Source organism: Pteropus medius, unplaced genomic scaffold, assembly GCF_902729225.1.
Source record: "Pteropus medius unplaced genomic scaffold, Ma_sr-lr_union100, whole genome shotgun sequence".
NCBI lineage: Eukaryota > Metazoa > Chordata > Mammalia > Chiroptera > Pteropodidae > Pteropus > Pteropus medius.
The window spans coordinates 844,816-861,141 of NW_024343733.1; the positions used below are offsets into that span (position 1 = coordinate 844,816).

The 16,326-nt window shown below is 57.9% G+C and overlaps 1 protein-coding gene across 1 annotated transcript in view; it reads right to left on the reverse strand.

Annotated features, from left to right (window-relative positions):
• Positions 1 to 339: 339 nt before the first annotated feature.
• DDX54 (DEAD-box helicase 54) overlaps positions 340 to 16,326 on the reverse strand; it is a 23,534-nt gene continuing 7,547 nt past the window's right edge. Inside the window, exons 11-20 of the mRNA XM_039868198.1 lie at positions 10,019 to 10,229; positions 7,877 to 8,011; positions 7,120 to 7,350; positions 6,961 to 7,034; positions 6,122 to 6,325; positions 4,828 to 4,970; positions 4,618 to 4,731; positions 3,945 to 4,049; positions 3,653 to 3,765; positions 340 to 2,134 (exon numbers count right to left, since the gene is read on the reverse strand). Of these exons, the coding sequence (XP_039724132.1) occupies positions 1,902 to 2,134; positions 3,653 to 3,765; positions 3,945 to 4,049; positions 4,618 to 4,731; positions 4,828 to 4,970; positions 6,122 to 6,325; positions 6,961 to 7,034; positions 7,120 to 7,350; positions 7,877 to 8,011; positions 10,019 to 10,229 (1,563 nt within the window). The 3' untranslated portion in view covers positions 340 to 1,901. The remainder of the gene's footprint in view (positions 2,135 to 3,652; positions 3,766 to 3,944; positions 4,050 to 4,617; positions 4,732 to 4,827; positions 4,971 to 6,121; positions 6,326 to 6,960; positions 7,035 to 7,119; positions 7,351 to 7,876; positions 8,012 to 10,018; positions 10,230 to 16,326) is intronic.

Sequence of the window (16,326 nt, forward strand, 5' to 3'; positions counted from 1 at the left end):
TGACTAGAATTCAGGAACACTGTTTCCTTGTCACTGTATTATGACTTCTCCAGTTACCTCTACTTATGACAGGAGTAACAGATTTTTCTCCATTTTTGATGGAGATATAGTTTTCTTCTCAATTGTTTATTTTGGTGACAAATGTGAAGGGAGAGCCCAAAGGCAAGTTCGCTATCAAGTTCAATTCTTGACAGTGGATCCCTGGGTGCTCATTACGTTCATATCAATAAATAAGTTAATTAAAACAAAATAAAGAAGGGCCACCCATGGAGATGACAGTAAGTCATACACCAATGAACATGACTGATCAAATTAAAAGGAAAAAAATATGGATCGATATAAGTGAAAATATGACTTTAATTATAATACAGGTGACAGCCAGCTAGCAAACTGTGAAGGCATTGGTAACGAATCGTTTGGGAAGCTGACCGAGGCTTTAAAAACCCAGAACAGTCAGGCCGGGTCACTGTCCCTGGGAACCACCACTGGGGTCTCCACCCGCACCCCTGCCTTGCAGCATCCTGCGCATTGGAGGTGGGGACTGGACGCTCAGGGGCTAGGATGTGACCTTGGTTGTGTTGGGGACCCCCAGGTGAAGCTGTTCATGCTGGACCTCTCTGCCATGCTGGCCAGACTCCCACAGCCTCTCCCTCCAGTCCAAGGCCCTGGCCAGTCCAAGGCCCCGGCCCCCTAACCGACTCAGGTGAGCAGGAGGGGAGGGGGCCTCCTCAAGGGACTAGGGACCCCTTGCGTTTCCGATGGGGTGTGGGCTGAGTGGCTCTCACGTGAAGATGGGAGGGCCGTGCCCACTCAGACTGCCCTGGGGCAACATGAGGGGCACACGGCAAGCGCTCAGTAAACGTACGCCGCGTGGAGGAACCAACAGAGTCCACCACGTGGCGTGGGACCAGGTCCTTCCTCGAGAGTTGGGGGCATTAAACAAGCTGAGAGTTGTCAGGTGCTTGCAACGGGGCCTGGTGCAAATCCTGGTACATTCTAGATGTGTGTTTGTTAAGTCCAGTAAAATCGATGGGACCAGCAAGGGGCAGACACTCAGATGCCGGCTCGCAAAGCCTCTTCCATCATGGCGCTGGGTGACCGCTGGCCTGAGAATCCAGCTGCCAAAGGCTGACCTTGACCTTCCAAGGGCCCAGTAGGGGCTGAGGAGCACAGGGCCTGGGGTAGGACAGAGGCCAGGACAGGGTCTGACCTCTGGGTGTGTGGTGGGGCAGCGTTAACTACTCAGCGAGGGGCAGCTGTACCCTTTGCGCCCGGGGCCCGCACCCCATCTTCTTCCCCCAGTCCACTAACTTTGGGGCTCTCCGACCTCAGGCCACTGACCCATCCTCTGAGCCTCATTTTCTTCATTTGCCAAATGGAAACACCAACAGAACCCACCCTCAGGGGATCCTTGGTGGGATCGGATGGGACCTGCCCACACGCTCTCAACTCGTCCGGCACACTAGCTGCGGTTTAATGTCGGGGTCTGTCCCTTCCAACTCCTCAAGTGGACTGCACGCCCGGTCCTCCAGAGGCGCTCAATAAAGGTTTATTACATCAAAAATACATCACTAGGCCTTAGGCACTCAGGGCTCAGACCCTGTGGCCACCACCTCTGAACCCAGAACACAGGGAAGCAGCGGAAGCGAGCTGCCAATCAGGTCTCGGCCTGCCTGGCCTTGCTGGCCAGCTCCTATGCACCCTTCACGACCCTGCTCAAACGTCCCTGTCTCAGGCACGAGCAGCTGCTGTCCCCGAGTGCCGTACGGATTCTTCCTCATGGACAACGGTTCCCGCAGGCTCCCCAAATGCCCCGCACAGGCACGGAGCGGTATACAGGGAACACTTGCTGATGTCCACGCCTGGCCCAAGCGGGGGGCCGAGGGGCAGGGTCACCTCCTTCACAGCCTCTTCCTCATCTTGCCCTTCTTGGAGTGGGCGCCCCTGCCGAAGGCGCCCTGCCGCAGCTCCTGAGCGTGGCGCCGGCCGCGGGCGGACAGCTGCTTGAGGCCTCCGCGCTGCAGGAAGCGCATCTTCTGGGCGTGGCGTCGCTGCTTCAGGATCTGCTGCTTCGTCTTGAGCTCAGAGCGCACACGGCCCGCGGGGGCACCCGGGGCGCGGGGCCGGGAGGCACCTGCCAGGACAGGGAGTCGGGGAGCTCAGTCTTTGGGCGACTCCCAAGGTCTCCTCTTCCCAGAAGCCTCCAGACTGCCGCCCTGCCCCCACGCCCATTCTGTGTTCACTGCTGTGGCCCCAGCCTCTGGCACATAATAGGTGCTTAATAAAGCTTACGGAATCTACTATGGGGGTCAATAGCATGGGACTTCATGCCAGAACTGCCGGGGTTCGAATCCCAGCTGGCCTCCTGGACCTTGGGGAAATCACTTAGCTTCTCCATGCCTCAGTTTCTCTCTCTGTGAATTATTGAATAATAGCATCTACCTCATGGGTCCTAATTAGGAGTAAGAGTTAATATGTGTACAGTGCTCAGCACTAGCCCACGGTAAGGGGTTCCTAGGTAGAACTATTTTGATTATAAATCCTTCCACGAAGGTCGATTGAGCACCCGCTCTATGCCGGGCATCAGGAACCAGCGGTGACTGAGACAGCGCCAACCCGTCTCCATGGACTGCATGCTTTAGGCTTGTAGGATGAAAAGAGGTCGCAGCATAACCTTCTTTTGGCAGGAGGGGAATCGGAGGAGGCGAGAGAGGGGAAGGGACTTGTCCAAGGTCGCAGCGAAGCAGCAGCAGCAGAGGTCAGCGCCCCACCCAGCCTGCTCTGCCAAGTCTCTGAGGGCGCTCACCCCTGACCCCCCACTCCCCACAAGTGGAGAGAGAGGAACGGACGATGAGAGAGGGATATAGAGATGGGAAGAGAGACAAAGAACGAGGGGGAAAAGGGAGGGGGGTGGGCAGGGATGCAGAGTCAGAGATGGAAAAAGAGGAAGACACGTAGAGAGTGACAGAGCAAGTGTCAGGGAAAACCAAAGACAGAAACGGAGGGAGAGCTAGAGAGGAGGAAGCGGGAGACGCCGTCGGAGAGATGCTGACAGACAGAGGACACCGCGCAGGGCACAGGAGGCCCCGAGCGAGGCGGAGGACGAGCCAAAGGGGCCGTGAGGAGAACAAGGGGCCGGCTCAAGCACGCAGCCTCTCGGGGACACTGGACGCGGCAGGGACCAGCGCTTTGGGGTTGGGGGGAGGGACAAGCATGGTTAAGGCCCAACTGAGAGCCTGGGACACAGTCCCGAGCTCCCCTCTCCCCAGAGGAGGTCCTGGTGGGAGGTGGCAGGCAGTTGGGGGGCCCAGGGCCGGTCACGGCCCCCTTCAGCCACTTGTTTCCTCGTCTACAGACATTCTCAAGTCTTCTCGCCCGAGGCCAGTGTCCGGCACAAAGCCTGACCCCACACAGCAGTGGGAGCCCTCTCCGACAGCAAGCTGGGGGGCTGGGGAGACTGGCTTTAGGCCCCTCTCTTCAGAGCATGTCAGAAGTTGTGAGGACCGGGCCCCCTTGGCCTCTCTGCTGCCGTGCAGGGCAGCTGGACCACACTGTGGGCATCAAGCACGGGCTCTGGCAGACAGATCAGAGGACCAAGTCCCAGGTGACCAAATGCACCACCTGCCGACCTGCATTTTGGGGAACACCTTACCTTGACCTCGGCCCCGCTTCCCACCTCTGCCCTCTGGGCCTCGCCGGTGGGATGACCCTTCCTCTTCCGAGTCGCGATCATCGATTTTCTGTTTCTTTTTCCACTTCTGATAGCTGGGAAGCTGCGTTAAGGAGGCTGCTCGCGGGATCCCGAAGCCCTTGAGAGCCCCGGGCTGGGAGAAGGCCCCGCCCCCTGCAGCAGGCAGCCTGCCTCCTCAGAGCCAGGCGTGATCTGGCCCGCCCCCACACAGGAGACCTGGGTAGAAGCCACCTAGCCCCCGTCCTCAGGATACAGGTCCTGCTTATAGGAGCTGCTGATGTAGCGGCCACTTTCGGTCTTGATCTTCTTCTTATCCTCCTGTCCTGACTGTCCCACAAACCGCTTCTTCTTCCGGTCCCTGCAGGAGAGGAAGCTGGGGGGGCTGCCACGGAGGAAGGTGGCCCAGGGCGGCCTGCTCCCCTCGGGGCCTGTTTTCTCCCCTGACCCTCCCACTGGGTCGTTGGAGGATTCCAGAAAAGCAGTGTGGCAGTGTCTGGCATGCAGTAGGTGCCCGATAGAGGCCCGTCCTCTGCCCTCCCCACCTGTCCCTGACAGCCTGAGTCTCAAAGGCAGTGTGGGGGTCATCGGGAACTGGAGTCAGGGGCAGAGTCCCCGATCCCTAGAAGGTTCTCAATCCCCACTCTGTCACCTCTTGGCTCTGAGTTGGGATGGGGGCATGGTGTTGCAAGGGGGCCGGACAGACAAGGAGCCTCACCCCTGCTATGTCTGATCACACGGGACAGGATTGGGGGCGATGGTCGTGGAGTTACCACTGTGCTGTGTAGGATCGGTGAGGGGCCAGTGTAACCTGGTTCCCGCTCTGGGGAACTCAGGGGAATCAGGACAGGCAGCGAGTCCCACGCCGGCTGTGGGGCCGCGCGGCAGGCGGGTGGACAGGGAGGGACGGGGCCCTCGTGCTCACTCACCACTTGAGCTGCTGCCGGCCCCTGGTCAGGTTCTGGGTCTCGTCCCCCATCAGGTCCAGGACGGCGCCGGCCACTTGCTGCTCAAAGGCGCCTCCATCCCCGCCAATGCTCAGGCTGCAGAGGGCGGGTGCGGAGATGCCACGGGTTGATGAGGGCCCGTCAGGCACCGCCTGTCCCCCCATCACACGCACGGACCAGCCAGCCGCTCACCCCCGCTCGCTGTCGAAGTCCTTGGGCCGGTAGGGGACGTAGCAGTCCCGGTCCTGCTGCCGGGGCCCCTCCCTCCGCCTCTTGGCTCCCTGGTCAGGTCCTGGCTGTCGCCGCTTCCGGCCCACGACCTTCGCGAAGACGTCCTGGCAGACGGAGGCCCAGTCACACCTGCAGCCCCTGGGGGTGCACCTGCCCGCCTCGCCACCCCAGCTGGAGCTGAAGGCCAGGGGCTCGGGAACTTTAAACACTTGGTGTTGCCATTTAGATCCTGTTTCCGCCTCTGCACGCACAGCTCAACCCCACCTCAGGCACCGGAGGGGGCAGGACAGGTGCTGGGGGCTGAGGTGCCAACCAGGGAGGAACCCACATTCCAGTCCCAGCTCCGTCTCCCAGGCTGTGTGACCAAGGCGAGGCCTTGCCCCGCTCTGGGCCAGGCCTTGCTATGTACGACAGGGACCACTCCAGGGGTTTTCAACTCTGTGTCTTGGCTATGGGGCCCCGTGTCCAAATCAAATGTAGGAGGGATGGACTGATGGATGAGCAGACCCAGGATCCTGCCTAGCAGGTACACAGGACACCTCTGCGGTCCCCCATCCCTGCCTTCTGGCATGAAGGCCCAGTGCCTGATGCTGCCCGTGTCACGCCCTCGCTGCTGCCGACAGTCTCTGCTCTGCCTCTTTCTGCCTGCCCTGGATCTGAGGCTGAGATTGATGGTGATATTGATGACGATGACACGGCCATCACTCGGAATCTGTCGTGCACAGTCCTGCATCTGCCCAGCAGGCCCAGGCCCAGGTACCACAGTCACTCGGCTGCAGTGCCCTAGTCCACAATGTCCCGAAAACAAACTTTCCTGCAATTCACTTGGTGGAGAAGCCAACCAGAGATGACGAGAGGCTATCTGACTGGTGTCTATCTCATCGGTGGGGGGGACTGGCACGTTGCATGGCAGAACCTCCGATGCATTTGATGTTGGTGACACCCAAGACCCCACCAAGGTGTTATGTCATACACAGTACACACACGCTAAAGATTCTGAATTCCAAAACACATCTGGCCCCCAGGGTTCCAGGCAAGGGATGCTGGACAAGTACCACGACCCCATTCTGCGGACGGGGAGGCTGAGGCTGAGTCGCTGACTTCCACCAGTGTCAGAGGTGGGACTGGGACCGCCGCATCCAGCCCCGGCTACTGCTCAAAGCCCTGAAGACAGCCCCGTGGCTGCCAGGACTTGACCCACCCGTTCCCCCAACCCCGGGCCCAGACCCCACAGCCCCTGGGGTGGGGCCTGTACCTCCACGTCCTCTCCTGCCGCCTGCTCCTCCTCGCGCTGCTCCTCCTGCAGTGCCGGGAGGCCCCGGGCTGGGCCGGCCGGGCCCTCCTGCCGCCCTTGCCGCCCCTGCTGGAAGCTGGCGATGGCCTTGCGGTCCCTCTGCCGCTTCGCACGCATCACCTGGCTGCTCAGGTCCCGGCTGGAGGCGTTGATCTCAAAAATGGTCTGTGCAGGGGACATTCCAGTCCTTCACCCACTGGCCTGTCCTGCCTGTTCCGCCCTCGCCAGCCTGGTGGACTCACATGGCATTCCTGCCCAAGTCCCCTCAACCCCACCATTGGGTACCCTCATTGTCTGCATCTCACAATGAGAAAGGAAGCCCCAGAGAGGGCAGGTAACCTGGCCAAGGTCACACAGCTGGGACAAGCCAGAGCTGGCATTGCAACCCAGGGTCACCTGGCTTTGGAACCAGTGCTCTTAACCATGACGCTCCAGCTCCTCTTGCCTGGCGCGGGCTGGCTGGCGGGCCGGACCGCTCCTGGCGGGCCTTCCGTGCTCTTGAGCACACCTGCCCTGGGTACACGACGGGGCGCCCAGTGGGAGTCAAGAGGAGATGAAAGGCTATGGAAAGCCAGCTTGTCAGGCAAGCTGTCACTCCCTCTGTGAGCCTCAGTCTACCCATCCGTAAGTGGTAGGAAACGGTTGCCCCGTGGGAAACCAGAACTAGGGGCGTCTCTAGATATCCCGTGGGAGCCAGCGCTGCAGGATAAGAAGCTGCGCGCTCAGACGCAAGCGCGGCCGGGCTGCTGCTGGGCTCAGGACCCCCAGCGGAGTCCCGGCACCCGGCAGCCCTCACTCACCGCCCGCGAGCGGTAGTTCCTGATGCCGTCCACCAGCCTCAGTCGCTGCAGCTCCTTCTCCTCGAGGCGTGAGCCTGGCGGGGGAGAGGCGTGAGGTCAGAGGTCAGGGATCAGCGCTGCGGGGCCCGCCCGCCGCCCCCACTCCGCACAGGGACTCACTGAAGAGCGGGTGCAGGCCCAGCCCCGCAAGGTCCAGCTCCTTGGCCCGCGCGATGGACTCGGGGGAGGGCGCCGGCCTCGAGCGCACGTACTGCTGCTGCGCGTTGTCGGCCACGCGCGCCAGGCCCCGCAGCTCCAGCGACGCCTCCAGGGTGCTCCGCAGGCCACAGTCCTCGTCGTCCACCACGCTCTGCGGGACCCGGCCAAGCACGCCGTCCCCTGCGACTGCACCTGCCACCCCCCACGGAGCCCTGTCAGAGGCCTGCCACTGGACCCCCCGCCCGCAGCCCGCCTCCCCTCACTGGCCTCACTTCCACCCCTGAATCTCAGAAGAACCCCCGCCGTTGCTGACGTGTACTGTGTGGTTAGGCCTATGATGGCTGGATCTGTCCTGAATGTAGACAGACTTTTTTGTTATTATTACCTAAACAATACAGTGTAACAACTATTTGCATAGCATTTACATGGTATTAGGTATTACAAGTAACCTGGGAATGATTTAACGTATACTGGAGAATGTGCGTAGGTTATACGCAAATGTTATGTCGTTTTATTGAAGGGACCTAAGCATCCTTGATTTTCGTATCCGTGGGGGTCCTGGGCCCAATCCTCCTCAGATACTGAGGGATGACTATACAGGGGTCTTCTCCTGGGGTCAAACCCAGCCCCACCCCCTTCCAAAGCCAAGACAGCTTTTTCCCCTGCCTGAACCATGAACTCCGTGGGCGACCCCAGCCCCATCCCAGCCTCCACATACCCAAGGGCTCCTTGTTGGGGCGGGCAAGGGCGAGTGCACGGCCTAGGAACAGGTGCAGGTCCAGCAGGTAGGGGACCTCGTCTGGGGCCACCAAGGAGTAGGCAGTGCCGCTTCGGCCAGCCCTGGCCACACGGCCTGCGGGAGGAGGTGGCCAAGCTTCAGCAAAGGAAAAAGACCCCAGAGCCCAGCACAAGTGTCACCTGCACAATCCTAAGGGTGCAAGCCAGGCCAAGACAGTACCTTGCTGAGCTGTCCTGACCTACAAAAGGGGAAGGGGCACTGACGGCCACCAGGGTCACCTGCACGAGAGTGCATGAGCCAACACAGGGCTCTGGGAAGTCAGCAGAAACAAAGACAAGGCTCTGCTCACTGTCAGCATCCAAAGCCTTCAGCATCCCCACGCTGGGAGATTCTCTCCACAGAAATAACCAAGGATGCAGAGGTTCACGTACAGTCTCCTGCAGCTCTGTCTGGCACGGCCCCAAGTGGGAAACCACTTAAAGACTTAAGGAGAGAGCACTGGTTAAGTTAATTAGCTAATGACCACGTGGTGGGAGTTCCACAGTGGAGGAAAGGGGCTGGCAAACGGGCCGCGTGGCCAAACCCACACCCTGCCCTTCTGTGTGAATAAAGTCTAATGGCACACAGTCAGGCTCCTTCATTTACACACCATCTCTGGCTGCTTTCGTGCTACAGGGGCTGAGATCAGTGAGACCACATGGCCCTCCCGAAGCCGGAAACATTTACTATCTGGATTTTAATGGAAATGACTTGTGACGCATCACAGAGTGACATTTACGGGTGAATGAAAAACATGCGTGACGTACACTGATGCGAGAAAAAAGTTACAGAAAAGAACGTCTAGTGCGATCCTAAGTTTGTGCTGAGTGAATCCACACATGGCATCATTTTGGCGTGTTGCTGTAGCTTGCAAAACCAAAGTGTCACCACGTCTGGGAGATTCATTTGGGGTGGTCTGATTTACACTGTTGGTCACATGGTGCATGAGAAATTCCCCATGGGGGGTCCTGGGGGTCCCTCAAGGAATGTGCAGAGGCAGCTCTTCCCAGGACAGTAGAAACTGGTGAACGGCAAGCAGCAGCCAACAGAGAAACGAGCCCCCAGTCCTCTACCCAACACTGTCCGGTCACACGCAGAACCATCCAAAGAACCCGCCCTCCAGGTTCTCCTCACACACACATCGATTTACCTCTATTTATAAACATGTTTGAGTTATAGGGAGGCAAAGAAAGTGAAAGGGTGGGTGCCAGGGGCTGGGGGGCGGGGAGGGAAGAGGGAGTCCGTGTCTAAGGGGGACAGAGTCGGGAAGATGGAGCTCTGGAGATGGACGGCGGCGAGGGTGGCGGCACACGGTGAACGCACGCCACTCCGCTGAACTGACCCCTAAGGGTGGTTAAGACGGTGACTGTCCGGCAGGCGTATTCTACCGCAACTCAAAAACGGAAGGTGGTGGTGGCAAAGGACACACCCCAGGGACGCAGCGTCATCGGAGGGGCGGCGACAGTGAAGAGGAGCCTTCCAATCCCAGCTGCCCCACTTCGCTGCCTGCATGAGACCCGGCCTCGGGCTCCCCAGCAGTAGAGTGGAGCCGATGCGGCTGGACCCACCACACGGGGTGCTTGAGAGAACAGAGGCGCCACAGGCACGGTCACCGTCCCTACCACCAGGGAGGGCGCGTCACCTCTAGGCGCTTTGCTTCGTTTCTCACTTGTCCTACTGTGTGTCTGACTTCTGAAGGATCATACGGAGTGAGCGGCCTGGGAGGGCTGAGGGGGAGGTGGGAATGCACCTGCCGCCCTGACAGGTCAGGAGGTGCTGTCTGCGGAGAGGGAGGGGAGGCGGAGGGCTGCAAAGGCGCCCGGGGCAGGAGCTGAAGGACAGTCACTGAGAACTTCGGGGAGGAGGGGGCTGAGGGGCCACGTCGTCCAGGGCCACGATGAGAGAGAGAGAAGCCGGGACTGGCCGCCGGGACTGCCCGTCGGCATCAGGCCTGGGTCGCATCTCCCCAGGTGGGGTTCATCGGTGGGGTCCCCGGGCCTCGGTCTCTCCACCTCCAGCAGCAGGAGCCGAGCCCTGCACCCTTGGCTCCCACCAGGACTCAGGGCCACTGTGGGTCCTTACCTACACGGTGCAGGAACAGCTTGCCCTTGGCCGGGAAACTGTAGTTGATGACGTTGTCCAGCAGCGGGATGTCCAGGCCCCGGGCTGCCAGGTCCGTCACAATGAGGGCAGAGCACTTGCCATGCGTGAACTTGGCGAGGTTGATCTTGCGGGCCGTCTGGTCCAGGGCACTGTAGATGTGGGCGCAGCTCACCCGCTGGGCCGTCAGCAGCTGCTCGGGGCCAAGACGCGAGGGGGGAGACGGGTGAGGAGACGTGCAGGAGCGGAGGGAGGCCGGGCCATGGCGGGCATGCCGTGACGTGGCGGTTAAGCCTCATCCTGACTCTGTCGCTAACAAGCTGCATGACCCTGGGCAAGTTACCTAACCTCTCTGCAGCTTCACTGTCCTCACTGTAGAATGGGGAGAATAACAGTTTCTTCTATGTAGCTTTGTTGTGAGGATTGAAAAATACACATGCAGTGCTGAGGACAGGGCCTGGCACATAGGAACACTGTAAAAACCATGTTAGCTGACTTTAAAAATTACTATTTTGGTTTTATTCATCAGTGACCCCAGCAGCTGCGTGCATGGAAGAAGCACCGTTAAATGTGTGTCGAATAAGTGAAACCCAGTGAACTGTGTCCTCAGATAACAGCCCCCAGGTGTGGCTGACTGGTGGGGAGTGGGGGGGTTGGTGGCACAGACTGGGAAGGGGCCCTGGCAGCATTTGGGGCACGGGAACTGTCCCACTTTGATCTGGCCAAAGGTCACAGGTGTGCATGTATGGAAAAACTGAGCAACCTGCTCATTAAGATTAAGTCACTTTACACAGCTTACCGCATGCCTCGATTTTAAAGACAAATCCATGGCACACGGAAAATCTACAGAAAAATGATCGGATGGCTAGGAAATACTTTGAAATAACCTGGAGGGGAAAGAGATGAATCAAGACTGGCTGTGAGTCACTGACAGTTCATTAAACTATCTTCTAACTTTAGTATGCGTCTGAAATTTTTTATAATAAAAAGTTCGAAAGAATAAAAAACATGTCAAGCCTTGGCCAGCCCCGTGTCCCGCTCTGGTGCTGCCCTCTGGTGGCCACACACCAAACTGCAGCCTCAAGCTAATGATGGAAATGCAGGTTTGCCCTCAGAGATGGTCCCAGCGGTGTCTTCTCAGGCCCTCTCACCTCACTGAGGTACTCGGCGTGGTGCTTAGTGGCCACAAACACCACCGTCTGGTCTTGGGGCCGCACCACATTGCGCAGCAGGTAGAGCAGCACGGCGGCTTTGGTGTCCTCTCGCGCCAGAAAGAAGGCCGTCTGCGGGGAGAGGGGCCACGTGGGTTGGCTCTCCAGGCCTGGGGCGGGGAGGGGCCTGGGGAGGGGCGTGAGTGGAGCTGCACCTTAAGCTGCTCGTTGAGTTTGGCGTCCACGTCCAGCCGGATGAGTACGGGCTCTGTGAGGCCTGCGGTGGGCACACAGGGTGTAGGGGAGTCACTGTGGGGCAGGCCCCCTAGGCCCCAAGCTGAGTCCCCGCTCCCCTACACCCCCCTCGTCCTGTTCCCCCAGCTCACTCACAGAAGCCGGGCTGAGCCACCAGCATTTTGGGCAGCGTGGCGGAGAACAGGACTGTCTGTTGGCCCCCAGGAAGACGGCTGATGATTTCCTGCAGCTGCTCTGCAAACCCCATTTCGAAGAGCCTATGAGGGCAGAGGGCGGGAGGGGTGAGGAGACGGGCTTCCATTGCAGTGGCTTCCGAAGCCCCTACCGCACTTCCTCCCACGTGGGCTGGTGTTTGCTTCACGTTTCTTTAACTTAGCTCACTTTCCCCCTATTTCACAATTTCATCCTAAAGCAGTAACGACCTGAAATCTTGGGCTGGTTCTGTCGTTTGCTACACGTTCATGTTGCAATGAATAGACTGCAGCCCTCGCTGTGTGTCGGGCCCTGTTCTGAGGACTTTACAAATATCAGCTCCCGAGTCCTCGCAGCGTGCTGTGAGGCGCGTGTTATTTTACCCCCACTCTGTAGTGGAGGCCACCAAGGCCCCAGACCCTCAGCGATTTGCCCTAGTTCACAGAGCTAGGATTTGTTCCCGCCTGTGCTCTCAACTTTGTGTTCCTTTCCTATCTTTGAAATCACGTGTTTGTTGTTTTTATGATTCTTTCCGATATTCTCAAAAGCAATATAAAAAGAAACCGTTGGTCCAGGGAGCCCGTGAGCTCTGGTGATAGCTGTGCTGTGTGGCCACATCGGGGGAAATGCTGCTTTGATCCCGGCCAGAAAGCTCTCTCCTGGCAGAGCCCTCCCTCTCAGCCAGCCTCGCCTCTCTGCTTTCGCGGCCTCGAGGCCAACCGGGACACACACACAGACAGGGTGTGCTGCAGCCTCACCTGTCGGCCTCATCGAATACCACGTACTCCACACTCTGCAGCTTCAGGTTCATCTCCACAGCCACGTGCATCAAGCGTCCAGGGGTAGCAATGATTCTGCAAGGGGTGTGCAGGGCAGGTCACCCAGGGCCGGGGACACCAGCAGAGCCCTCCTCTCATCCCCAGCCATCGGCTATCTGGAAAGGGACCCCAGAGTATTGTCCCCAATCCATACTCACATATCAGGATTTTCATGCAAGGCCGAAAACTGGTCTTCCATTCTAGGGAGAAGGGGAGGAGTCAGCTTGATAATACAGGTCTTTGTCTAGTCCCTCTCCTTTTCGATACCAAATGCCAGGTGAGTCCCACTTTCTGGCCCCAGGCTTGCAACTAGGGAAGGGCTATTGCTGAAATTCTAGGCAACGGCATTGTCTGGACAAAAAAGTCAAGTTCGAACATACAAAAGGACCGATAGAACAGAGAATTTCCCAAAGGGATGGGCTCAGCCCAGAATCCACCTCACTCCCTCTCATCAGACTTTACTAAAGCTGCCTTTGGCCTACAATGCCACCTACCAACTAACCCTGGAACTGCCAGCTGCACCTAGAATCCAGGTTTCCTGGGTCTCTGTCCTTGTTCTTAAACCTTTTGTGTACATACGTCCCCAACTTTAGTCATCCTCTAAAACACCCTTCGAACACCTGTAGGAGCCAAAATTCTGGGCCAGGCACAGCCCAGGGAGGAACTGCCCACATTCATGCTCTAGAGGTAATAAATGAAAATGTGGGCAGAAGAACACTGGTCAGCAAAACACTCAGAATCGAGAGCGGCTGGTGACAGTGACACTGAGAATAAGGAACTGTGGGATGGGGAGGGTGGCAGGGCAGGAGACTGGGTTCTAATCTTCGCTGTACTACCAAACCACCGCATGGCTCTGGGCCCATCGCCTCCTCAGTTTGCTCACCTGTGAAACAGGTGGGGTGCCGGCCACCTCGGAAGGATGGCACCAGCACATCGCAAAAAAAACATTTTGCAAATCTGAACTATTACAAATGTGCTTCGATTTTTGTGCATTCCACAAACAGCCCACAATCAGGCACATTAAAACATATACAACTAAGCTGCCCGTTCAGGTGACCTGTGTGCCACCAGCTGTCTTTCAGGAGCATCAGAATGTCTGAGTGCAGCGCTTGTGTGGAAGTTTCTTTTGGTATTTTACTGCGTGTTTTGCCCCGGTTAGTTTTTCTCTGGAATGTGTGGAGCGGTTGCTGTTGTTAATAAGCCACGCGGGCTCGTCAATCTGACACCCTGGCGGCACATGCTCGCTTGGCCATGACTGTGGCCCGGGGCGAGGGGGCTCTTACTTGTCCCCGCCCAGGATCAAGGCGGTCTTGAGGCCGGTGAACTTGCCCAGCTGTGGAAAGAGAGAGAGATTGAGACTGGGTGAGGGCGAGAGGACTCGGCCCGCTCAGGCCTCCCGCCCGAGCCCGTCCCGGCCCAGCTGTCCCCGTCCCTGGCCGACACACCTCCTTGGTGAACTTCATGGTCTGCAGGGCCAGCTCTCGGGTGGGTGAGAGGATGAGGGCGCGGGCCCCGGTCTGGGCGCTGCGGGCCTTGAGCCGCTCAAACATGGGGATGAGGAAGCAGGCCGTCTTGCCACTGCCTGTCCGTGCCATGGCCACCACGTCCTTGCCATCCAGGATCACTGGGATGGTCTGGGGAGAAATGAGGGAGAGAGGGGTGGGCTCATCTCCTGCGCCGAAGTATCACATGACCCAGTGGCGAGCGGGCAAACCGGGGGATCTCAGTGAATGGGAAGGGGCCTGTCACCCAGCCCTGATCTCATCCTTGCGAAAGCTCTTTGCACACCTCTGGGGACGGGGCCAGCTTACCACCCCCCACTGTTTGGAATTTCTTCCTGCAGGTCAAGCCAGACTCTACCTCCCCATCTAGTCCTCCTCCCTGGGACCCCAGAGAAACGTCTCCCTCTCGGCTAAATGTCTGAGGACAGCAATCACTGGCCGCGGGTGATAACAGGGCACGTGTGAGCTGCCTGCCAGGAGGTCAGTGAGCGGCCTCAAATAGCAAAGTGGCCCAGGGTCCAGTCTCCACCGTGCTGGGCCCAGCTTTCCCTGCCTGTGCAGCGGCCAAGCTTGTGGGGCTTCACAGTAAGAGGGGCGACAGATGTGACAGCTGGCACGAGGGGCGGCTGTCCAGAGGCCAGACAGAAGGGCCGAGTCACTTGTCCCCCGCCTCCCAACCCCATCGGCCCTCTCGCCACGTACCTTCCTCTGGATGGGGGTGGGCACTTTATAGCCTTTCTTCATGACGCCTCTGAACACCGGGTAGCTCAGGCCTGGGAAAGAGATGGGAATGGCCAGGGGGCCGGGGGAGCCCCACCGCACCACACTCCGGAAAACTTCTGGGGACAGGCGACTCACACGTCGCCAAGCAAACAGCGAGGAAACAAGAAATGCAATAGAGCAAAATGGACAAGAATCGAGACTGAAGAGGCGAAGCTACCGATTGTGGGGTACGAACCTTACGTGGGCTGATGTGAACACTTTTAATGCCTGGGGGTGGGGATGCTGGTGGGGTCTTGGACGATATTGAGAACTGTGTGTGTGTTTCAAGCGTGTCTCGGAATTAAGCAGGAAGTAGTTTGGGATACAAAGAGTGGATGTCTGGGACTCACTTCAGAATCCTCAGGGATGATGGGGAGAAGCGGGTAGGGTGTGGCTAAAACAAGACCAACTTTAAAACCGTTGAAGCTGGGGATGGGGATGTGAGACAAGCTGTACTGTATTTTTTATACGTTTGTAATGAATAATTAAGAGAAAAGGGTGTTACATGACAAGGACACGTGATGGGTGTGCGCATGGGTGCAGACAAATGAGAGGAAGGAGTGGCCTTTGGAAACTGGATGTGACTGGGCTTGTGGAGATGGGAGGACTGGAGACCGGAAAGTACCATGGTTTTAGCTGCTTTTTGGCCAATTATCTTTGTGATTAAAAAAAGCAAAAATTAGCCGCATGTAGATGTTTTGCTTTTTTCTTTGGTTTTTGATGACTTTTAGCACACGTTTTATATAGTAATTGGCTGTCTAGATTCCTTTCGTGAGCTAATTATGCATGTTCTTCACCCAACTCTATTGGATGATTTGTGAAAGCTCTGTGCATATTAAGGCTATTTACCCTTTGTCTGTCCCACAGGTTACAAATATATTCCCGATACAGCATTTGCTTTAACTTAGTTTAGTGTTTTGTGGCATGCGTGGGGCTTATTGAAAAAAAGTCAAATTAAACAGTGGTTGGGTCACCCTGAGAAAGGCCTTTTTTCCCCTAAGATTAAAAAAATGTTCATCTTGATATTTAAATCTTTGCTCCAGATGCTGAATTGTAAACAGCAAGAAAGAGAATTCAGCTTTATTTCCATCTAGCCGGGTGTCCCAATCCCCCGCCAACTACTCTCTCTGTAACCCCCTGCCCTGAAATGCCATCAGCACAGAGCGAATCCCCGCTGTCTTTGCCTGTTCCCGCAGCAGCATCGCCCTCGGTCCCGCTCGAACTGCTCTCTCGTTGTGTCAGGCCCGTTGTCCCCACACGGAGGCCCTGACCGGCTCGGAGGCTGTGCCTCCTGCCTCTGTCTACCCAACACCTACCACGGCGCTGGGCCCAGAGCAGAGCACGGAGGGCATGGCGACCCCCGCTGCTGCTCCCCCACAGTCCCCAGATGCCTGGCTCACCCACCCATGGACTGGAAGCCTCCCGACTTTTTCTTCTTCTTGTTCTGGGCTCGCACCATCTCCCGCGTGTCTGGCTCCACGTCCGAGGTGCATTCTGAGGTGGGGAAGGTGGGGAGGGGTCTGCTGGGTCCCATCTGGGAGGGAGGAACAGAGAAGCAGCATCACTCCAGGCACCATGAGACCACTGTGTCCTGTTTCCGGCCTGCCCTG